The 25,804-nt window shown below is 42.2% G+C and overlaps 1 protein-coding gene across 1 annotated transcript in view; it reads left to right on the plus strand.

Annotated features, from left to right (window-relative positions):
* Nucleotides 1–9,174, plus strand: part of LOC109851578 (probable inactive receptor kinase At5g67200) — a 10,052-nt gene extending 878 nt beyond the window's left edge. The window contains 3 exon segments of the mRNA XM_020421788.1: nucleotides 1–12; nucleotides 14–635; nucleotides 8,355–9,174. The exon segment at nucleotides 1–12 is cut by the window's left edge and continues 514 nt beyond it. Of these exon segments, the coding sequence (XP_020277377.1) occupies nucleotides 1–12; nucleotides 14–635; nucleotides 8,355–8,911 (1,191 nt within the window). The 3' untranslated portion in view covers nucleotides 8,912–9,174.

The following is a 25,804-nucleotide window of genomic DNA, read 5'->3' on the forward strand; positions in this document are numbered from 1 at the left end:
TCTGTTACCGGGTTCGGGTTCAAACCCGGGCTCGTCCACCCAGAAACTGTTGAGGAGGGCTTTCGTGGCGATTGGGCTGTTGGCTTTGGCTTTCGTGGCGATTGGGTTTGTTGCTGTTTCGATAGTTGTCAAGAATAGGAGGAGGAGGATGAAACAGGGGAAGATTCTAACCCCCGAGAAGAACTCTGAAGTGCACACCGAGACCATCATGAATGAAAACAACAGCAACGTGATAAACCCAATTGATGAGATTGAGAATAGTAACAATGAGTTGGTGCAAGCAACAACAATGAAGAAGCTTGGGAGGAGCGGGAGCTTGGTTTTTTGCGCTGGTGAAGCACAAGTATATTCGTTGGAGCAGTTGATGAGGGCTTCGGCGGAGATGTTGGGGAGGGGGAGCGTGGGGAGCACGTACAAGGCAGTTCTTGATAACCGATTGATTGTCAGTGTGAAGCGGTTGGATGCAACGAAGATGGGGGTGATGGGGAGAGAGGGGTTTGAGAGGCATATGGAAGAGGTTGGGAGGTTGAGGCATCCTAATTTGGTGCCTCTACGAGCCTATTTTCAGGCGAAGGAGGAGAGGTTGCTTGTTTATGATTATCAGCCGAATGGGAGCCTCTACTCGTTGATACACGGTTTGTTTTAGACTTCCGTTGCTATGTTTTCATATCACTTGGTTAGATTGTAGTTTGCTTATTTTGCTTGTAGGTTATAGTCAAGTTAGCACTTCATTGTCTAATGTAGATTTGGTGAGATAGTCAAGGCTGTGCTCTCTGAGGTAGATTGGACTAGAGTTTCCACATTAGTGGTCCACCGGAGGGATCAACGGTTGGATCAGTGCACAAATCTCTAGGCTACTGATCCAACGGTTCAGATTAATGCAATAGACCGAGAGCGCGTAATACTTTTTCATGTAGCCTGCCTCCATAACGGTGTATTTTAAAGGGTGTTGTTTCCCTGATGAATGACTAGTAGTAGGTGGTTGCACAATTTAGTTGGATACTCTGCTTAGCAGTAAGAAGAAGAAATTTAGTACTGAATTTTTTCTGTTATTGCTGATAAGAGTAATTGGACCCAGAATCAAACTTTCTGACTTGTGAAGATCTTTCCCACTGTCTTTGTGTATGTCATTTGATGATATCAGTGCAAGTGGTGTATGCCTATGGTTAGAATAGTTGGATCATGTATTGGAGTTTCTTATCATAACAGAAAGTAAGAGAAATTTTTTCTCACTAGAGTTGTGCCACTTGTGCAGGTGTATGAAACAAACTTAGTTACCCAGGCTTTAGGTTGATTGTTGGCATTTTGCTCGTTTAGTTAAGCTTGATGTTTTGTTCAAGCTCTGTTCTAAGTTTATGAACAGGATTTAAGCCATTTTGTTTAGCTTTTGTGGCTTATTTGATTTCTCTAGCCTCTAGCTTGTACTGGCAAGGTACAAAGCAGAGACTCTACATTCCATATTTTTTTAAAGCCTTAATCAATATTAGCATTATTCAACTAAGCCGAAGTGAGGAAGGGAGTCTAACTTGCTTTTGGTATAGTTTTTTAGTTTTGATAACATAGTTTATCGCTAAAATTTCTGAACATGGACATGAATTTTGCATTCCAGCATGCAAATTGGATGTCAAACACAACAATTCTCCAAAATCTAGATAGAAATATGAGACAATACATATGTTTTACTTTGGAAATTTTTTTGTTTAGGCTACTCATTTAGCCATGAACTTTGGTTTTGCATGGGGATCACTTTTATCTGAACCTTCTTGGTTGATGATGCTTTTATCTTGATGGTGATGACAAGTAACTTAACCATTTTGATTACTGATTAGTTCTTATTAGTTGTTCTTATACCTTGAAATCTAGCATGACAGGAAAAGCTTGTCTGTACTTAAATGATTCTATTTTTTTTTAATGTTCTGCAACCTTTATTGTAGTTTTCCCTCACATTAATACATGTATGCAAGCATTGAAACACATTTTATTATACGTTCTTTTTGCATATGCGCGCACCCTATTCTGGATGTATCTACATTTGTGCATCAGTTTATATTTCTGTATTCATGCTCTCCTCCATGCATGCAATGTCTTCATTGTCATAACCCTTGTCAACTATACCTAATAAGATTGTATTAGAAACCTATAAAGGATTACTTTAGGGCATATATGTTAAAGAAAACCTTCTATCTATATTTGTTGGCCGAGTCTAGGACAATACCATTGGCCTATTGTAGAATTTACCCAATCCTAATTACCCGTATTGTTATGCAGTAGTGAGGATCTTGTTTCTGTTTCATCCCTAGTTAAGCAATTAATTGTTTAGAGATATTTTCTATCCCCATTGTCAGAATCCCATAGGAAATTGCTTGAAATTTAGTTTATTAGAATGTTCATTTGAGGCGAATTGTATAATATATATGTCTATTTCCATCTTCACCGGTATTTAAGTTATGCATGTATTGTTGTGCACGGCGCGGAAGCCAAACAAACAACCAACTATGATGCTTTGAGAAACCAAACCAACAAACGCCGAGAGAAAGACCAAACAAAACACAAACACCAAAGTTTTACGTGGTTCGGCAATTGCCTACGTCCACGGGGCAAGAAGGGGGGTGGGTTTTCACTAATAGAGAAGGAGAGTACAAATTGAGATAACAAATCGCTCAAACGAACCAACTAATCTCACCAACAAATCTCTCAAACTCCCAACCAATAACCCTAACAAATAGCTCAGAAAGATCTCTCTTTTCTGTGCTCCAAAATCCCCAGATTTGCTCTTACAAAACCCTCAAATCGTATTGGTATTTATACCAAAACAGAAACCCAAACAGACTGCAAATAGGAACCTGAACTTTCCAAAAAACCCGTCATAAGTCGACTTAACAGTCTGCATAAGTCGACTTGGCAGAGCGAAAAAACAACAACTGGAGAACAGATCGTAAGTCGACTTATCAGACCTGATAAGTCGACTTGGCAGAGCAAAAAACCAACAATCCAGAGCAGAACGTAAGTCGACTTAACAGTCTGTATAAGTCGACTTACCATAAGTCGACTTGTGCCTGTGCATGAGTCGACTTATGACATAGAATCTGCAAAAACCTGAATTTTTCAAATTTCTCCACAATTCTCCACCTCGGCGAAGTTTTCCCAAAACTGAGCCGACACCAACCAAACAAATGCCTCACATAATGAGACCCAAACGGGAGTGCGAACACTCACCCCAAATGTCGATGTCGCTCACCAAATCGGCTGCATCAAAACTGACTGCCTACGTATCCTCAATAAAAAATTCTGCAACTCTTCCTCAATATCGCCAACGGATCTGCAACTGATAGCCCCCAAACTGATACAAATCAAATACCTCCATCTGAGGTAAACCAATGGCCGTATCCAAATCATGTCCACCAGCTACCACCGAATCCAAAACCAATCCATCATCTGCATCCGAAATCAAATGATCCCCAACCTGTGTCATCTCAGCTGGAATCCCAAATGACGCAGTATGATCTGGAGTACATGGAGTAATCTCCACCCAACGTGGAGTAGCATCACTCTCCACCTGCTGCGATATCCAAACGACCTGATCAACACTCTCCACCTGCCGAGAGTCAAAAGTGACATACCTGCTCAGAACAAAATCAGAAGCTCCCAAACGATAATCAACTGAGCCTCCGAACCCCAAACGCGCAATCGGATCCAATCTCACATCCACGATGTGACCAAATGCTGGGTATCCAAATATCCGACGCGACCCAAAATCTGAAGCAGCTCCACCAGATCTAATAACTCCTAAAGCAGCAGTCGGCGACCTATGCATAAGATGACCCAAATATGTCGAAGCCCGCACACCAATGCCAATGCTCGACATCAAACGCCGATCCTCCTCCAGAAAGGAACGACCCATCGAAACTGTCATCTCATCTCGTCGCCCCAAAGTCTCCACACCAATGAAGTGTCTCCTATTGCCGTGAGCTCGGCACCAACGCAAGAAAGGACCCCTACCAAAGCTGAAACAATGAGTTACCTTTCTGCCAATACACTTCTTCCAATTGTTGTTGACTTCTAGGACTTTACACCAACGGGAACTGGTCGCGACCCAATAATGCCTAGAACAATCACCAACTGTGGAAACCAAGATACGATTACCTCCCAATGATGCCTCCTTGGAAGGCCCCCAAATGCCTGACTGAACACCTCCAAAAAGACCCCTCGCTCGATGGATAGAAGTGCCAAACTCCACCACGGTCTCGCTCATCCTAATGTGCTCACAGGACTTCAATCTGCAGGTCATAGCACTCCTCAACAACCAATGCACGGTATTACCAATCATATACCCCAGCACCAAACAATGCCACAGTCTAGCCGAATCTGATGAAGTCGTCATTTCCCTATCAATCACCGTGCTTCCGTGCAAATAATACAAATTTCTTCTTCTGACGCCCTTCATCACAATCATGGACCCAAATGTAACCTTCAAGCGTGCATCCGCCAAGGTCACCCTATAGCCAGCTGCCTCCAAAGCTCCAAGTGAAATGATGTTCTTCTTCAACTGAGGAACGAACCTCACTCCAACCAACTCCCGAATCACCCCGTCACTCATCCTGATCCGAACAGTACCGATACCACCAATAGAGCATTTGTGATCATTCCCCATGAGCACGAAATCCCCTCTTTCCAACTCCTGAAAGCTGGAGAACCAATCCCTCCTAGGGCAAATGTGGTATGTAGCACCCGAATCCAATATCCACTCTATAGAGTAGGTAACACAAACTGACGGCAGTGTAGATAACGAGTAGCTCGAAGAATCCGAATCTGAATCGTTGCCACTAGCCTTGACAACATTCGCCTCTGAAGCTTGAATAGCTTTTCCCTTATTCTTCCCGGCTCGATCAACTAACTTTGGGCAATCGGCTTTCCAATGTCCATCTTCTTTGCAAAAGGCACACTGATTCTTACGAACTCCAAGATGTGCCCCTCTAGACTGCGACCTTCCACTACGGTTTGGACTCTTTGCTCTTGCGACCAACGCCCCCCGCTACCGGCTCAATCGAAGTCTGCTTATCCTTCTTTCGAAGCTGATAATTCACAAGTGCAGCGGTGACCTCACTATACGAAAGAGATGTCTTCCCATTAATAAGAGTAAGAACGAAGGTCTCATATTCCTCGTCAGGCAAGGAACTCAATAGCAACAACGCCTTGTCCTCATCTTCAATCTTAACATCTACATTCGCCAAATCCGCAAGAAGCTTTGTGTAGTGGTTCATGTGATCACCAATGGAGGTTCCTTTCATCAACTGGAAGCGGTAAAGCCTCCTCTTCAAATGCAAGCGATTCTCCACACTCTTGGTTAAATACTTGCTCTCAGGGATCTCCCAAATCTTCTTTGTAGAAGTCTCATTGATCACATCATACTTTAGATCTTGAGTGAGACAAGACCTAATCACACCACACGCCGTTCGATTCATCTTTTTCCAAACCTTCTCATCAATATTGTCCGGTTTCCCGACCAACTCCAACGTATCTTCCAAATTTTGCGCGTTGAGCGCATCCATGACTTCGCATCGCCAAAGTCCAAAATTGTTTGTGCTATTGAACTTTTCCACGTCAATCTTCATCGAGTGGATATTCAAACTTTGGACGGTCTTCACACCGGAAGTACTGCCCACAACTCCTTCTTTCTCGGCCATAATCCTCAAGGCACCACCAAACCAATGCGGAAACAAACGAGAAATAGATCCAAACTGAAAAAGACGAGATTTTTACCAAAAAGATCCCACCTTTATCACCAAACGAAGCCCTAGATGAACTTCCAAAGCGATCTACTCCTCCAAATAGCCCAAGCGTTGCCCGTGCTCTGATACCACTTGTTGTGACTGATGCTTTGAGAAACCAAACCAACGAACGCCGAGAGAAAGACCAAACAAAACACAAACACCAAAGTTTTACGTGGTTCGGCAATTGCCTACGTCCACGGGGCAAGAAGGGGGGTGGGTTTTCACTAATAGAGAAGGAGAGTACAAATTGAGATTACAAATCGCTCAAACGAACCAACTAATCTCACCAACAAATCTCTCAAACTCTCAACCAATAACCCTAACAAATAGCTCAGAAAGATCTCTCTTTTCTGTGCTCCAAAATCCCCAGATTTTCTCCTACAAAACCCTCAAATCGTATTGGTATTTATACCAAAACAGAAACCCAAACAGACTGCAAATAGGAACTCTAACTTTCCAAAAAACCCGTCATAAGTCGACTTAACAGTCTGCATAAGTCGACTTGGCAGAGCGAAAAACAACAACTGGAGAACAGATCGTAAGTCGACTTATCAGACCTGATAAGTCGACTTGGCAGAGCAAAAAACCAACAATCCAGAGCAGAACGTAAGTCGACTTAACAGTCTGTATAAGTCGACTTACCATAAGTCGACTTGTGCCTGTGCATGAGTCGACTTATGACACAGAATCTGCAAAAACCTGAATTTTCCAAATTTCTCCACATGTATTGCATATTTTTGGTACAAATTGTTTGACAGACATCCTATATTTGTTTATTAGGGTGTAATCTTATATGAAAACATTAACAATAAAAATAAAAATAATTAATTTTGTCTTTCTTCTTTACTATTCTGCCCTTGCCTTCTCTTTTTCCACTTACACCACAAACCATGACCATGGCCATACATTGCCCTGCTCTTTCAAATCTTACTCATATTAAGTACATACATTTTTTGGATACCATGAGCGATTGGCCCTAATCCTTTCTATTTACAGAGTTTGGGAGTGTCTTGCATCCATTGTTTAATGGGTTTTCTCTAGCAAAAAGAATAGAATGAGCAGGAGCAGATTCACCGGAGACAAAATAATGTCACGTGACATCACTTTGCTCTAGGACCCTAATCTGACTTGACAACCCATTACCCGACCCAACTAAAAACCCATTCAAGTTTGGAAAATCCCCCTGCCCCCATTATTGGGTTTGGTCTAGAAAAAAGAATAGAAGAGTAGGAGCGGATTCAGAGGAGACAACGTGACATCACTTTGCTCCACTACTCTAGTCCGACCTAATAATCCATTACCCGATCCAACTTAAAAAGCCATCCAAGTTCAGAAATCCCCTTGCACCTATAATCTTTTCAGTTTGAATGAGAAGTGGATCCATCTTTGACAAAGTGGTCACTTGTGTTAGGAATTTTTTGGAGTTTATCTGCGGAATTGAACACAAGAAACAAATAACGGCACCAATAAAAATATCACACGCAAACAAACAATAAGATTTAACGTGGTTTGGCAAAGTGCCTATGTCCATGAGACAACCTAGAGAGAAATATTCCACCACAAATGCAAAGTACAAGTCCTCCAAGCTATACCCAAACTCGAGGATTAAATCACATGAGAAAATAGTGTTACCTAAACACTATGATTGGTCTCACCACAATTCTCCAACACTTGCGGAGAAACCAACACTGTACCCTTGACGACATCGTCGTTCTGAAAAAATCGGCGTTTGAATCACTGCAATCGGATAACCAAGCAAATTGAAATTAATTTTTTCCTCTCCTCTCTCTTTCTCTATCTTCTTGTCTCAGAATCTATGAACCCAAAAAGTCCTCTCTCTCTCTCTCTCTCTCTTCTCTCTCTCTCTCTCTCTCTTTTCTCTCTCTCTCTGTGTGTGTGTGTGTGTGTGTTTTCCATTCTAAAAATCGATTACACGGTTTTACAAAGCCTTCCCTTTTAATAATGGATAATTATACATTGGCAATCCAAGTCCTATTCAATTGCAAATAGGTACCTCAAATCCTTTTACTACTAGGATTGGGTCATCAATGGACCAAACTTGTATGGGCCCCAATTTGGGCAGAACCCACACCTTAGAGGATGCCACTTTGCTCTAGGACCCCAATCTAACGAGAAATTCTTAGGTGCTCATGGAGCACGTAAGTGCCTACACCCCTCCAATAGGAGGGGGACATGTATCACTAGAGGGGAGATTGTGATGTCACATTCTCCCCTCTAGTGCCACATGCCCCTTTCCTATTGGAGGCGCGTAGGCATCTTGCCCACTCCATGAGTAGGTGAGAATTTCTCCAATCTAACTCAATACTATCCAACCCCACTAAAAAACTGCATCCAAGTAAATATGGATTTGTTCCTTGATGTTTGATCTCATCTTAAAGTAAATCTAGGTATAAAAGGTTGGCGGATAGAGCTCTCAATCCACTAAAGTTTACATGGGCTTTTTGCCGTCTTATATTCTTTTGTAGAGACAACATATTATATTCTTAAACTACTAGTATAAGTGTTTTTATCAAAGAAATTTAATGGGGTCAAGCATCTCCTTCTATCTTCTCTCAATTTCAGGTTCCAGATCAAATCGAGCCAAGCCTCTCCACTGGACATCCTGCTTAAAAATCGCAGAAGATGTCGCCCAGGGTCTTGCCTACATCCACCAAGCCTCGAGACTCGTCCATGGCAACCTCAAGTCCTCCAACATCCTCCTCGGCTCCGACTTTGAAGCTTGCCTTACCGACAACTGCCTCCTCTTCCTCATCGAATCCTCCACTGACACTGACAATACTAGCTACCGAGCTCCAGAGACCAAGAAAATGAACCGAAGTCTGACGACAAAATCTGATATCTATGCCTATGGCGTGCTTTTGCTTGAGCTTCTCACTGGAAAGCCTCCAGTTCAGCACTCGACGCTGGTTTCTATTGATTTAGCAGCGTGGGTTCGGTCGGCGAGGGATGATGAGGGGAGTGATGATGAGAGGGTGATGATGGTGGTTGAGATTGCTGAGGCTTGTGTTAGAACTTCACCTGAGAGTAGACCGACAACGTATCAGGTTTTGAAGATGATTCAGGAGGTGAAGGAGACTGATACCGAGGATCATGAGAATGGTTCTGGGTTTGTATCTTAGATTGAAATGAGGTCTATTTCTGGTGGACCTGTTAGAGAGAAGTAGGTATTTATGGTTTTTGTGAGAGTTATTTACTTACAGGTAGAAAATCTATGTAGACTTTGGTTGAACTGCGTTGTTGAGTATTGTAAATAATTGAGATCCTATGTTCTGGGCTTGAAGTTTTGCATTAATTCGGAGAATTGTACTGGTATTTTCCTATATTAGTGATAGATATACTTTGTTATAATATTAGTGAATGATGTTATTAGAGCTTCCTATTCGTTGAAAGCATGTATGCTCTTGTGAATGTGTTAAAGAAAGTAGTGCTTTGGCTACAGGTACTAATAGTTGATAATCTACTTGTGGTTTAAATGCATGCGTTTTTCTCTTTTTTTTTATTTTTTCTTTTTAAGTGACATGCTTTGAATGGTTATTGAGCAATGTTGAGGTAAACAACAGATGATTACTATCCTTTTTTTAAACAGATGAGTAGTGTCGCAAATTAGAACTCGATCGAAGATAAATGCACATTCGGGCACAACAAATGATCAAATATTTCATGACTTCAAACTTGGGCTAATTCTCATCCCTAATTAAATGTATACTAATCTTTTTAACCCATTCTAAGCACGGTCTTATCGTAATTTATTTATATTTCGTCGTGTTTTAATCACTTGTATCTTAATATACTTGTATCTTAATATAATTTAAAAGATTTAATGACTCAATCCCTTTTAAAGCACGTGAACCCCACAGTCCGCCTACCCCTATTGAGGTTAGAGGACATGTCTCCACCTGGAAATCAATATAGCTTATATAAAGCTATAATTAAAATTAAAATCATTTAAACTAATTTTTTTCATATGAAATGGATAAAATGAAGATAATCAAAATATATCTAAACAAAACTTGAATGAAATTAAGATATAAGATAGTTAATATTCAAAAAATATTATTCGTAAATGATGCATCACAAAAGAAATTCTCAATCAATCAACTCATTATAGGATGTAATAAGCAAAATATTAAGAAAAGCTCCAACGATTTTTAATCATTTTTTCTCCTTCTCAATCCAATTCTTCAAGATTGAAAGAGTTGGTTCTTTGTCCATTTGTGCAAAATGTAGAACATGTTTATTTAGTAAATTTAACATCAAAAATTTATATATTAAAATTAGTTAATATATATAAGGCAGTTTGATTGTATCCTTATTTTTTCACTGGTTGTAGGTGGGATTTTAAATGTAGAAAAAACGAGCGCAGTAATACATGATATATGTAAAATCTTCTTTTTGCTTTTGCTATTAATAGTGGATTATTGGTGTGGATAACTCATTATCGTGCATTGTAAAGCTTCTAAACAAAATTGTTTTCCAATCTTGTCCATACTATTAATCGCGTAAATTTCATCAATTATTTCAATCACATCTATATAAGAAAATAATTAAAATTTGACATACACGATAATAGTATGGATTTGTAAAGTATGGATTTGTAATTTCATGAGATCGTTTCATATTGATATGAGATTCATTCATTTGTTTGAGTTGTGGAAATACATATCCATGTATGATGGTTTCATTTGCCTCATTTGATATATGGTTGTGTGACAGGGGGAGCTCCATTTTTGTTTATATATTTTTACTTGTGCATTGTGATAGGGGGAGCACTCTTTATTATGTGTATACTCACTTATCCTTATATGTGGGGGGAGTTTTCACTCTCATTTTGTTTATTTTCCCCATTTTGATGTTGTCACCATTTTGATGTTGTCAAAGGGGGAGAAACAAGTTGGTTTGTGAGTATTTTGGAATATTTTATTTTTTCATGATTTATATACTATTTGAAAAAATTGTTTGTCATCATAAAAAATAAGAAGATTGTTAGGACTCATGTGTGTGAGCCTACTTCTCTAATCTTGTTTTGATGAATAACAAACAATTTATAATCTTGTTTCTAGTGTTTGTGTTTTTATATGATATGCATTCAGGACATATTTGAGCATAACGAAGATATTCTTGGAGGATGAATGATTTTGTAATGAAGCCATCGCACCTAATATCAAGATTCAACATCGCTTCATCCTTCACCAAGATCGAGCTCTAACGAAGACCATTAGCTTCAGAAAAATAGCTTAGGTTTATACTTTGTGCATTATACTTATAAGCTCAATTCATACACATGCACGTTTTTAAGAATATATTAAGTTTTTGGATTATTGGCTTAACAACAATATTTCATATCTCTTATCAAGTCCATTAATCCACTCAAATAGTTTTCCAAACTTGCATATGATCATTATGTCAAAAACAAGAAATTACGAACTCGTATACATGGTTCCTTATTTGGATTTTTTCGCCCAACGTACTAGTTTCGTTTAATTAGGGGTTAAGTGAGAGTATTCACATTCTAGATTGTTAAGTGTAAATATCAATTGTGATTCATATCTGGAGATAATGATACGAGATGTGTATGTGAGGGTTTCCTTGTCTGGATTATCCCCTCATGCTTTTCCCGTATTATTAATCTCTAAGATACAATTGCGGAATTTTGAGGACGAAATTCTTTTAGGGGGGGGGAGGGTGTAGGCGTCTAAAATTGCCTATGAGAGCCTGCACGAAACTCGAATCAAAGAGTGGATGAATCGAGAAGGTTCACGTCAACCAACACGCGCGCGTCAATCAGCTCGCGCGCGTCGGTCAACACGCGCGCGTCAATCAGCTCACGCACGTCAATCAATTCACGCGCGTCGGTCAACACGCACGCGTCAATCAGCTCACGCGCGTCGGTCAACACGTGTGTCGGTCAACACGCGCGCGTTAATCAGTTTGTACACGCCGGTCAACACGCGCACGTTAATCAATTCATGCGCTTTCAACGTAGTCCCGCAATGAAGCGTACAAGTCGACGAATCGACCAAAGTAGCGAAAAGTATGAGTCCCAGAAAGAAACAGGAATTCAGCAGAGGCGACGGACCCGCACCGCGCGGACGGGTCAGACTGACCCGCGCCAGCACGGGTCGGATCTGTCCGACCCACGCAAGCGCGGGTCAGACCCTGCTGACCCGTGCCCCCCGCGAGTCAGCAGTGTCCGTCACGCTGTTTTAACCCCCGGACGCGTTTTTGACGGTTTTAAAGCAGTTTTTGCAGGATTTATCTATTCCAGGGGTTCCCAACCGACTTGATATCATCAACAAACATGGTTAGGTTGTTATTAACTAAAGATAAGGCCAAATCACTCATTCTCATCCAAATAACCGCACCCGAGGCTTATAAATATGAGCCCAAAGCCTCCATTTTGCAGATCTGGAATTTTATTGAGAGGACGAGGTGCTGCTAGATTGGAGAGTCAAGGAGCACGAAATTTCAGCAAAGGCCAACGAGATCCCGGCGAACTTCAGCACAAAGGAGAAGTCATTCGAAGGATCCGAAGACCCGTACGTCCGTTCCTTAAGATTAGGCTTTGTCTTAATCTCGAGAAGAGCTACTGATTTTGCTTGATCGATTTTAACGATTCAAGCAAATACCCCCTTGGTGAGGTAGGAGCTCCGTCAATTTTCCGTCAACCGGATCTGATCCGTGATCGTCCATGGATAAACCCCGGCACCGGTGAAGAACCCACGCAAGCAAGAGATGATAAACGAATCTTGTGTTTATTTTCAAGAGAGTTGTAATTTTTATTTTCGTTATTTGAATTCATTTGTAAACGACTAAAGTTTTAATGAAATCAATGATGAAGGCGACTTTCAGCGAAAATAAACTGGCGCCACAGTGGGAGCCGACAGCATTTCTGCGAAGGCTGACGTGTCGCAACCTCGGATCCTCATCTCGGTTGAAACAGAGGTCGAATATGAGTTCGACCAGAAGAAGTACGAGGAATACTTGTCCTCCTCCTCCAGATCGGCCTCTCCTCGCAGGTGCAGGAAGGCCTATTCCAAGAAGATCCGTTGGACTTCAGCTTCAGGAGCCCAAGAAGAAGATCTTCCCGCCACCGTCGCACTTGCGGCTCACAACGCCCCGCCGGCATCCGACGAGGCTAAAACCACAGATTTGAATCCCTTGAATAAGGGGTCGACTATTGATGATGTGCCCCCTCTATCAAAGAGAGCACGTCAGAGGCGACGCCAACGCCTCGCATGCCAACTGGCCAAAGCCTTGGAACCAGTTGATGGAATCCGCTATAAAGCGGATATGAAGTCTAGGAGGCGCCAACCACCACAACAGCGAGTGGACAACCCCTCCTCCTTCAAACCAATGAAGAACGAATGGGTCCGCGTCAAAAGGAGCCGATCGACTCTTCAAGAGTGGATTCAGAAACGCCGCGCATTGCTTGCACATGTAAGAATTGTTGTGCAAGAGGCTAAGAAATTGCAGAATGAAGAAGTGGAAAAGAAGTCACAAAGACTGCACAAAGTATGGAGGCTAAAGTCTAAGACGGCGGCCAAAAACTTCGAAAAACGCGAGTCACTCAAATCCGACCCTCCGGCTCGCGAGACACTCAAATCCGACCCCCCGGCTCATGAGACACTCAGATCCGACCCTCCAGCTCGCGGGACACCCAAGTCTGACCCGTGCCAGGGTCAAGACAGAAGATGTTCTGCACAAATTTCTTCAATCCCATCGAGTTCCTTACCTCCGGTGGAGATCCGTGAAAGTGTGGATTTGTCCCATTTTAAAATAAAGATCACAGATCGACTTGGCCCTTCACACGATGATTGAGGCAAAGCTCCGGTCAAAGAGCGCTTAGGCCCATCGAACGGATCTCGAGCGGTTTTTCAGGCTGAAGGTCGTAGTCGTCCTCCTAAGCAGTGGAGGAGAGCGCATGATAGGAAAAGTCCTGTAACTGACCGCATTGGATTGCGTGTCAAAGTCCAGGAGCCTGTTGAAGGCCGATGTTCGCGAAAACGTAGCCTCAGACAGGTGACTCCTGAAGACGTAATAAAGCGTGGGATTCCCAGAAGAAAACGTACTTGTCGAACGAGGACGTTACACCTAGGGAGTCGTGCCAACGCACGATGGATTGCTCCGGTCATCAGACCGATGAGTTGTACTATCGGACACGAAATATGAACAAGCCTCGGAGAAGGAATAATCAAGAACCAGACTCCCATTGTCCGTGTTTCAAAATTATCAAGGCAGTGTTGTCAGAATGTTGCTGTTCTAAGGCCGCCCCAGAGAGAGTTTCAGTGTTTGAAAGAATCTCCACTAGAACGTCCGAGTTCAAACCAAGGCGTTTTCATAAGAAAAGAGCTGCCCTTCAAGATGATGAATTTCCAAAAGTATCTGTCAATATGATTGGTAGAGGGAAGTCAACACGACTCTTTAGTCCTGACCAGTTTTCAAGAGTATCCCAACGAATAACTCGGTTACAATCGGGAACCAGTAGACGAAAGAATTATCAGAGGATACAAAAGGGACTACCCTCAGATGACGAAACGTCAGATGCTTGCTCAGATGCCTGCTCAGCAATGGCTTCCGATGATACGGCATCGAGCACATGACAATCCTATGAGTCCCTCCTGATCAACACAGGACAGATGAATAAAATTCTTGAGGACGCTTTAACCAAGCAGAGGGAGAATTTCAAATTTGAAATGGAGATGGCTATGCAGCAAATGAGGGAAATACATGACCAACAAATAACGGCACTGAAAAATCAGCAGGGAGAGTCTAGCCGTCGTAATAATCCCAACCAAGCTGATAATGATCGGAAAGTGGATGAGAATGCCAACATGAACACCCCTCCCTTCGACAACAATACTGGGGGTGGTCCCTCGGATGATAACAATATGAAAGAAGACCACGTTACTTCTCCCCAAAATTGCCCGAAGAAAGATACGAGCGAGGATAAGAAGATGAGGGATTTGGAGAGCAAAATCAATCGTTGATGAGTGCTCCGGAGGTAAAAAGATCCGGAATACCGTGCCATACCCAAGAGAGTAGGAATCAATCCCGTATTCAGTAAAGTTTAATTTAATCAATTTCATGCCGTTTGATGGAAAGGGTTCCCCCACTCAGCATTTAATATACTTCAAGTCTCACTTGGGAATAATCTCCAGGAATGAACCTCTGATGGTACGGTCATTCGTCGGCACTCTTCGCGGAGCAGCCTTCGATTGATATCGCCGTCTCAAGCCAGGGAGTATTAGCAGTTGGGATGACATGGAGGACATGTTTCTCATGAATTTCTTCGACGATGACACCGAGGTCTCAATCAGAGCGTTGTTTGACGAGAAGCAAAGGACAGAGAGTTGGTTGAAAATTTCATCAAACGATTCCGGAACAAAGCCATGAATTGTAGGGATCCGATCAGTGAGGACTTCATCTTGGAAACTTGCCACAACAATCTTTCGTTTTATATCCTCGAAGCTATGGGAATGACACCGTCCAAGACCTGGAATGATTTGAAGGTCTGAGGAGAACGAGCCGAACATTTCCTCAAGAGAAAAAAGCCCGAAAGAGGTCAAACGACAACAAATGCTCCACAGCAGAATTTTGTCCCTAAAGGTAAAGGAAAAGCGCAAGCAAACATAGTGGATGCGAATCAAACCTTTGAAGTGCAATCACAACCGCAACAACAGCAGCAAAAGGCTCCTCAGCAGTCATGGTGGTAACAACAACCTCAGAAACAGAAGACTTCGGAACCAAAATTCCCGAAGGTCTACTCGTTCAAAGAAGACGAAGTTCCTGGTATTTTCAAATACCTTATAGAGAACAACAAGATTAAGTTACATCCGATCCAAGATCAGGAAGATGCTAAAAGGATTAATGTCCCAAAATACTACGCGTTCCATAGAGTGGTGCATCATCCTACCAAAGCATGCTACGCCCTCAAGGATAAGATCCAATCTTTAATCGATGTCGGGGTCATCACTATGAAGAAACCTAAAGAGAAGAAGGTGGGTGCGAATGCGGTGTCAATCAGCTTCGGATCTGTCCCTTTGAACTGGTTTCAGCTCGAGCCCATGATGAAAGTGGCGATGAAGACCATTAATGACGATCCTCACAAACAATGTCAGAAAGGACTTATGCCACACAAAGCCCTGAATGGTGAAATTCTTTAGGTTCATCCCGATCTGATCGAAGATGAGCAGTGGGTCGGATCTTCATCCAAGAGGAAATCAAAAGGAAAAGGGAAGTCCTGCTACGGAACCTCTGCCATTCTAGGAGAAGATGACGAAAGAATTCCCGTTTTCCCGCTCTCTGAAGATGAACAAGAAGCCTTTGCAACCTAGAGCGGAAATAAATATCACTTCAAGTATCTGGATGCTTCCGAGGAGTTAGCTAAGCAGGGGGTAACCAAGACCATTCCCTCCAGGACATTAGCGAAGATGGGAGTGATCACAACTCCCCCAGCACCTGTTGAAAAGGCTCAGCAAAAGCTAAAGGAAAAAAGAGCCTTTATACCAAGAGGGTCAAAACCTGAAGCAGTCTCGATTCAATCAACTGATTGGGAGAGACAAACCGGGAAGCTCGAGCGCTCCTCCACATTTTGATATTATGACGCAATTAGCTAATATACCGAATAGAATAACTTTATATGAGCTATTACGTCTATCGAGAGACACGAGGGAAGCTATGCAAAAAGCCTTGGAAAATTCTGACGTTTTCCTGACTCAGATCAAGCCATCTCCTGAAGAACCAGAGCCGTCAGTCCAACATTACAACCTCACGTCGCACCACCTTCCCTGTATTTCTTTCACTAAAGAGGACATGTAGACAAATAATTCGAAGCATGACCGGTCCCTGTATTTTACCGGGCACATTGGCTCCAGCATTGTCAACCGGATCCAAGTCGATCCGGGTTCCGCTGTCAGCATCATACCACTTCGATTGATGTATAGTCTCAGAATATCAGCTAGTAAGCTAGCCTCCATGGGTACTACGATCTACGGATACAACACCAGTGGGTCCAGACTATTGGGTAAAATCCGAGTGAAGTACCAGATCGGAGATTGAAGTCAGAAGTCACATGTTATGTGATCGACGCAGAGACCTCTTATAACTTATTGTTGGGTCGACCATGGATCCACGGTAATATTATAGTCTCATCAACTCTTCATCAATGTCTCAAATATGTGGACACCAATAACGAAGTCAAGACGGTGGTCACGGATAACCAACTGTTTAAAGGGCTAGAAAATTATTTTACCGACTCCTTTCTCTACAATGCCGAATCTGATACTGAACCATCGGCCCAAGGTACGGACAGTGGGGAAGAGGTCGATACCGAAGCTGGGTTTGATTATGATGGTAGTTTTGTACTTAATGATATTGTACCCATTGTAATCAATCTTGACGATGAAGAATCATCGGAAAGTAGTTGTAATTGGCAACTTGCCGAAGAAATAGTAATCAATGATGATTTAGAGTACTCCTTATATCTTGATAACATTATGAAAGAGTTATATGATGACCCTAACTTGTATGTACCACTTCAATCGTCTTGCATGACGAAGAAACATGTTCATGATTCGTTCGGAACAACACTTATCATTCCCGCAAAGGCAGGGGGTGAGAAGGAAGTTGTTTACGGTAAAGGGAAGGGATTTTCGATACCAGACAACTTCTTAGAAGAAGATGACGATGATGATAAACCTGCCCCTCATCTATTCAGATATAACACAAAAGTGCGTAATCTCATAGAGAGGTACGGATATGACTTTACACTCGGAGAGGGTCTTTGTTTTGGTCGAGGACCGTGAGTTCCACCTCGTATGGCTTATGTACCAAAAGGGAAACCCGATAACTATTATAGTCACTGAAGATGTTTAGGCTATGTCTCCTCATCCGACGACGAGTGTTGTTGGTAGGTCATTGATCAAATTGCTAATATGGGAAAAGGCAAATATTCTTCCAACTCTTCAGCCTGAGACTCCGATGCTAGTCTTGGAGAAATGTTTAAAAGACTAATGTTGAATATGGCTACGGTCAACCCTGCCACAATAGAAGAAGACGACCAAATACCAACTTAGGAAGATCCTTGGGTTCATCATCTGAATATGTAGTACGGTGATAGATTTTAACAAAGGGAATCCCCTACCGAAGATCAAGTTATCCAGGTGAATATGGGTAATGAGGATAATCCAAAACCAATATTCATTAGCGACAGCCTCCCGCCGAATGAGAAAGAAGAGTTAATCTCTCTTGTTAGGGAATACATCGATGTTTTCACCTGGAATTATGAGGATATGCCAGGACTCGATCCAAACGTAGCAATGCATCGTCTCAATATTAAGCCGGATGTCAAACCTGTCAAACAACAACAAAGACGGTTTTGTCCGCAAATTATGGAGGCAATCGAGTCCGAAGTTAAAAAGCTTATCGACTCGAGTTTCGTCAGGGAGGAGCAACATCCCGAATGGCTTGCCAATATTATTCCGGTCCTTAAGAAGAACGAGAAAATCATGATTTGTATCGACTTTAGAGACCTCAACACTGCCTGCCCAAAAGACGATTTCCCTCTTCCCATCACAGATGTTATCATCAACAATACGTGTGGATTCGTGAGAATGTCTTTCATGGACGGATTTTCTAGTTATAATCAAATAAAAATGCATCCAGATGCTGAAAAGCATACTGTATTTAGAACACCTCTCGGTGTTTTCTGCTACACGGTTATGCCATTCGGCTTAAAGAACGCAGGTGCCACATATCAGAGAGCTATGTCAAAGATTTTCTAGGAGCTCCTCCGGAAGACTGTCGAATGCTACGTAGACGATCTAGTCGTGAAAAGTCATGACAAGAATGATCACATCAAGGACTTGAAGACGATATTCGACCTAATGCGGACTCATCAATTGAAGATGAATCCTACCAAATCTTTCCTCGGAATGTTCAGCGGCAAATTCCTTAGATTCGTCGTCACCACTAAGGGTATTCACATTGACCCTGATAAAGTGAAGGCGATTAACGAGTTGTAACCTCCGAGAAACCTTAAAGAGCTCAGAGGACTACAAGGACGGTTGGCTTACATCCGTCGATTCATCTCGAACCTTTTGGGGAAATGTCAATCATTCTCCAGGCTTACAAAGAAAGGCGTATCATTTATATGGGATGACGCTTGTCAAAAAGCATTCAAAGATATTAAAGAATATCTCTCAAAACCTCCAGTGCTCGTTGTACCAAAGTCGGACAAACCGTTCTTGATTTACATCAAGGCGACGAGCAATTCGTTAAGTGCATTACTTGCATAAGACGGCGATAACAATCATGAATAGGCAGTATATTATTTGAGTCGGACCCTCGTAGGTGTCGAATCTCAATATCCAATGATTGAAAGAGAGTGTCTCGCCTTAGTATTCGATATTCAAAAGATGCGACACTACTTAGTCGGATAGACTATCTACGTCATCTCTAATGTTAACCCAGTCAGAATATTCATGACACAGTCTGCTTTCATGAATTGGTGGTTAGCAAAATAGGCTTTACTTCTGTCCTAATACGACCTACATTTTAAACAACAAAAGTCGGTCAAGGGACAAGCTATTTGTGATCTTCTGGCAGCTAACCCAACTACGGATACCGCCGAGGTATACGACGATCTGCCAGATGAAACCCACGAAGGCAACGTAACTTTCCATCAACAGGTGTGGCGTTTGTACTTCGACTGTGCCTCTCGGGCAAATAATGTAGCAAGTGCTCCTGGATGTTCTAAGATTTTCTCCGGAGTTGGAGTCGTCTTAGTTTCCCCGGGAAAACATGTGATGCCTAGAGCCTACTCGCTGACCGAGTCATGTTCAAACAACATAGCCGAATATAACGCGCTGATTATTGGACTCAGCTTTGCTAAAGATCTGGGGGTCGACTACTCGAAGCTTTTGATGATTCTTAACTAGTAGTTAAACAAGTCCAGGGAGAATATGAGGTTAGAAATCAAGACTTGATACCATATCATAAGGTGGCCGTTGAGATGGCAGAATCGTTTGAAGGATTCTTCATCGAATACATTCCACGCTTACAAAACGCATACGCAGATGCAATGGTAGCATTTGCTATCTCTCTGGCACAGCCTCCCAACACGGAACAGTTCGTTACGGTGAGGACTCACCATCTCTTTGTACCAATCTACGATGTAGACGACAGAGAAGAGGATATTAAAGAAGTGTATTCAACTCAAGTTGAGTTCGAACCCCGAGACTGGCGTTTCTCTATCATAGACTACATCTTGCACGGAATCTTACCAGAAGATGTGAAGAAAAGGGACTCAATCCGACGAAGAGCACCGATATTCTACTATAACGTGGAGAGTCGAACGCTATATCGTCGGGGGTATGATGGTTTACTATTGCATTGCTTATCCACTAAAGAATCGGAAGAAGTCCTTAAGGAGACACATGAAGGGGTTTGTGGTGCACACCAACCTGGCCCCAAACTTTATGACGGAAGAAGTCCTTAAGGAGACACATGAAGGGGTTTGTGGTGCACACCAACCTGGCCCCAAACTTTATGACCGCATCAGAAGAATGAGATATTTCCCCAAACTTTATGACCGCATCAGAAGAATGAGATATTTCTGGCCCACCATGATCAAAGATGCGGTCGCATATTCCCGAAAGTATCACACGTGTCAAGTACACGCGAATTATATGCACCAACCCCCGGAGCATCTATATCCTTTGGCTACATCATGGCCTTTTGAGACTTAGGGAATAGACGTTGTTGGTCCTATAAATCCCCCGTCAGTCAAGGGAGATCGATTCATTCTGGTAATTACTGATTACTTCTTAAAGTGGGCTGAAGCAATTCCGCTCAAAGAAGTGAAGACGAACAACGTCATTGCGTTCATTAAGCACCATATTATCTACCTGTATGGTTTCCCGAGACGAATCATACATGATAACGGTCCTCAGTTTGTTAGTAATGCATTCATCAAATTTTGCGAGAAGTTCAAAATCCAAGACATCTCGTTAACAGCTTACAATCCCACAACAAACGAATTTGCTGAAGCCTTTAACAAGACTATCATTAAGCTTTTATCAAAACTCGTGAAGACTAATAAATGAGATTAGAATGATAAACTTAGCAAAGCGCTATGGGCCTACCGCACCACAGTTCGCACGCCTACTGGCGCAACCCCGTATTCTTTGGTGTACGGGTGTGAAGCAGTCCTTCCATTGGAAATTCAGATTCCATCTCTTCGAATCGCTCTCGCAACCCAGATGACGACCGAAGAGAAACATCAGAAATGTCTCAAAGAACTCAAAATGCTCGACGAGAAGCGTTTGGAAGCTCAACAACACATTGAATTCTACCAAGCCAGAATCTCCCGAGCTTTTGACAAAAAGATTCGACAATGGAGCTTTAAAGAAGGGGACTTGGTCTTAGCTGTTCGACGACCAATGATTCTTAATTCCAAGAAGAAAGGCAAGTTCGAGCCCAAATGGGAAAGACCATATTATTAATTCAAACGGCGCATATAACCTTATTACCAAAGAAGGCACCCGACTTATGATGCCGATAAACGACAAGTTCCTGAAGAAGTACTACCCTTAGTATATTCATGACAACCCATGTATCGGGAAGTTCCCGGAAGAATACTACGTGTGGTATTCTTAGGGATAACCCAGTTGCTATAAAAGTAGTAAATGGGAAGTTCCCGGAAGAATACTACGTGTGGTATTCTTAGGGATAACCCAGTTGCTATAAAAGTAGTAAATAAGAAATCCACACTTGGACTCTGAATGTATTCAAAGTTAAAGTGTGTTTTATTATTGACATCGAATTCACCAATTCTCAAGATTTCTTTTGCTGAGATGAGATTCGATCATTTTTGATAGATCAATATTTCCTCACAAAATCCCCCATTGATCAAATCACTTGACGGTGGGCCCACCAAAATTTCTATCCGCTAATTCTTAGTAATTTTCAAAACTTGACGTGTTAAGTCCTGGTCACTTAACGTCAAAATCCTCCATCGAGTGGTTAGTACAAGTCGGTATTCCTACTGCTATCTGTATTCCACTCTCATTGCTTTCAGGTCAAACCTATAAAAGTTAGGGCCAAAGCCAGATTCCCCTCTCGATTCCTTCCACGAACGAGAGGTCCACTTTCAAATTGAACGATCAAACCTATAAAAGTTAGGATTGCCTCCAACCTCACTTGGCCAAACCTACAGATTGTTAGGACCAAGATTGAGTCATCCCTTTCGATAAACGAAAGACTTTCATCTTTTCCGTTTCAGTCAAACCTATAAATGTTAGGGTCGAAATTGGAATTTTACCTTAATAAATAAGGAACTCTTTTCTTGGGTCAAGCAACAAATCCTATAAAAGTTAGGGTTGCTTGAATCTTTTCGATTCTCGGAGTGGAGATCCCACTCCTAGTTTCACCTTTTCGGATTCTGGGGGTGGAGATCTCACCTCGAGTCTCCTTTCCAACTGGCGATAGAATATAAAATTTTTCCTCTTCAGTGTTAGGAGATAGAATATAAAATTCTACCTCTCCTATTTTGGGTTCGTCTTTACCCTAAACAAGACCTGGGGACAGAATATAAAATTCTTCCTCTCCAGCATCGGGCTTGTCTTTATCCCGAGAAAAGACACAATTCTTAACTTCAAATCCGTGCACTTCATGCACGGAGAATTTCATCTCGACTCCTAAATGGAGATAAGCCTACGCCTAACACACGTTGTCGGTTTAGTCTTTCACCAAGTGAAAAAGACACCAGAATACGAGTCTGGGGACTTTTATCCCGAATCCTAAGTAGGGATGAGTCAGTGTCTAATACGCATAGCCCTAGGTCAACGCCGGTCAATGCGTTACGATGAGAGTTGACGCCGATCAAAACTAAACCCTAAGGTCAACGATGGTCAACGCGTAGCCCTAGGTCAACGCCGGTCAACACGTTACGATGAGAGTCAACACCGATCAAAACTAAACCCTAAGGTCAACGCCGGTCAATGTATAGTCCTATGTCAATGCCGGTCAACGCGTTGTTATAAAAGTCAACTCAATGAGACGAGCCAAATTCAACCTACCAATTTCGATTCGAGACTTCAATAATGGTCAGACGATGAACACAGCACTAGAAAAATTTTAGCTATTAGACAAAATACAGAATAGGCTGAAATATGGAGAAGTTAAGAATTGAAACCAGCTGTAGGTCCTTTAACACCGACTGAAGGTGGGGGTCCATCGTATCCAAAATATTTCAGACTCCTCTATAAAAGAATGAGGCTGAAACACTTTGAAGGGGGTATATGTAGGCGTCTAAAATTGCATATGAGAGCTTGCACGAAACTCGAATCAAAGAGTGGATGAATCGAGAAGGTTCACGTCAACCAACACACGTGCGTCAATCAGCTCGTGCGCGTCGGTCAACACTCGCGCGTCAATCAGTTCATGCGCGTCGGTCAACACGCGCGCGTCAATCAGCTCACGCGCGTCAATCAGTTCACGCGTGTCGGTCAACACGCGCGCGTTAATCAGCTCACGCACGTCGGTCAACACGCGCGTCGGTCAACACACGCGCATCAATCAGTTTGTACGCGTCGGTCAACACGCGCACGTTAATCAATTCGTGCGCTTTCGACGTAGTCCCGCAACAAAGTGTACAAGTCGGCGAATCGACCAAAGTAGCAAAAAGTACGAGTCCCGGAAAGAAACAGGAATTCGGCAGAGGCGACGGACCCGCGCCGCGCGGATGGCTCAGACCGACCCGCGCCAGCGCGGGTCGGATCTGTCAGCGCGGGTCAGACCCTGCTGACCCGTGCCCCCCGCGAATCAGCAGTGTCCATCGTGCTGTTTCGACCCCTGAACGTGTTTTCGATTGTTTTAAAGCAGTTTTCATAAGATTTATCTGTTTCAGGGGTTCCCAACCGACTTGATATCATCAACAAATGTGGCTAGGCTGTTATTAACTAAAGATAAGACCGAATCACTCATTCTCATCCAAATAACCGCACCTGAGGCCTATAAATATGAGCCCAAGGCCTCCATTTTGCAGATCTGGAATTTTATCGAGAGGACGAGGTGCTGCTAGATTGAAGAGTCAAGGAGCACGAAATTTCAGCAAAGGCCAACGAGATCCCGACGAACTTCAGCACAAAGGAGAAGTCATTCGAAGGATCCGAAGCCCCGTACGTCCGTTCCTTGAGATTAGGCTTTGTCTTAATCTCGAGAAGAGCTACTGATTTCGCTTGGTCGATTTCAGCGCTTCAAGCAAATACCCCTTGGTAAGGTAGGAGCTCCGTCAATTTTCCGTCAATCGGATCTGATCCGTGGTCGTCCACGGATAAACCCTGACACCGACGAAGAACCCACGCAAGCAAGAGACGATAAACGAATCTTGTGTTTATTTTCAAGAGAGTTGTAATTTTTATTTTCGTTATTTGAATTCATTTGTAAACGACTAAAGTTTTAATGAAATCAATGATGAATGTGACTTTCAGCGAAAACAGGGGGTGAATGTAAAACCCTGTAAATTTAAAAATATTATGAAAATAGTATTAAATAATTTTTTAATATGATTGATACTATTTTGAAATGAATAAGTATGGTTGTAATCGATTTGAGATCGATTAAGTACATATATGTGAATATAATAGAGCAAACATGCACATGTGGACAAAACCAGTCGACAGAAAATGCCACTGATTGGTCAACTAATTCCTTACTATCAGTTGACCGATAGGCACTTATCAGTTGACTGATGGCAAGCCATCGGTCGACCGACGGGTGCACCGACGGGGAATTTGGTTTCGGGTCAGTTTTGTTTCGTTTCGGCCCGTTTGTGTATATAAGTATATATATATATATACGATATTTCTCCTGTTTTCCATCATCTTTCACGTGAATAAACAGCCACCCTCACCCCTCAAAACCCTAGATCTTATTTTGGTGAAATTTGTGAGCCTTGAGAAGCAAAATCAAGAGGAGGGAGAGATTGTGGGATTTTCGACGAAGGAGGATTGTCTTTCTGCGTATTTGGGGATTTCAGCACGCTTTGAGGCGAGTTTCATCTCCTCCAAACCCATTTCTTGTTTTTATTTGGTTTAATTTGTTTTTTTGGAATTCTAAAACCTAGATTATGTACAAAGATTACTCTTTTTGAATTGTAAGATATAAAGATCTAATCTTTTTGATTTAAAAAGACATAAAATGAATTCTCAGTTTTGGATTTAAGTTTTGAACGTGATCTAACATGAGTTTTTGTTCAAGATAATTATTTTATTGATGGTTTTACAATTAGAAGCATGCTAGGGTTATTAGATTCCCTTAAATTGATTTTTAGTGTTTTCACGAATTAGGTATAACCCTAAATATGTTGATTTAAGTTTAATACATGAGCTTTATTGAGAAGTTTTCGAGTTTTGATAAATATATGAAAACATACAACTATTTCCCAAAAAATGAATTTTTGCCCAGATCGGTTGACTAATCATGGGTGATCAGTCAACCAATGTTGACATATCAGGATTTTTGGTTAGCTCTGGTCGGTCGACCGATCATGGACCACCAGTCGACTGATCGAGGCTGTTGTGCACGCTTTGTGCAAGCCATCAGTTGACCGATGGCACATGATCGGTCGACTGGTCTGTGCTATTATGTACATATTAGTTTTATTTCACGTGTTTTGTTTGCACACACGAAGTATGAATCGCACATTGATACACGTGCGTATTTTACGAGCGTACACGTATTGGATTTGAGCACACATGAGCGTTTGGAGGTACGTACCCTACAATTTGCATTTGTCATGATAGGGAGTGATGCATTTTTCATTTCATGATAGTTTGGATGCTTGAGTGGGTTAGTTGGCACTCTGCAATGAGACCGCAGGGGACTACACTCAACGTACGTTAGTTGAGATACTGCAATGAGACCGCGGTCGAATTTACCCCATGTGCATCATTGTTGACAATAAAAGTACCCTAGGGGGGTGAATAGGGTTATTGCTAATCTTATTAGAT

The sequence above is a fragment of the Asparagus officinalis genome, chromosome 8, assembly GCF_001876935.1.
Source record: "Asparagus officinalis chromosome 8, Aspof.V1, whole genome shotgun sequence".
NCBI classification, from domain to species: Eukaryota; Viridiplantae; Streptophyta; class Magnoliopsida; order Asparagales; family Asparagaceae; genus Asparagus; species Asparagus officinalis.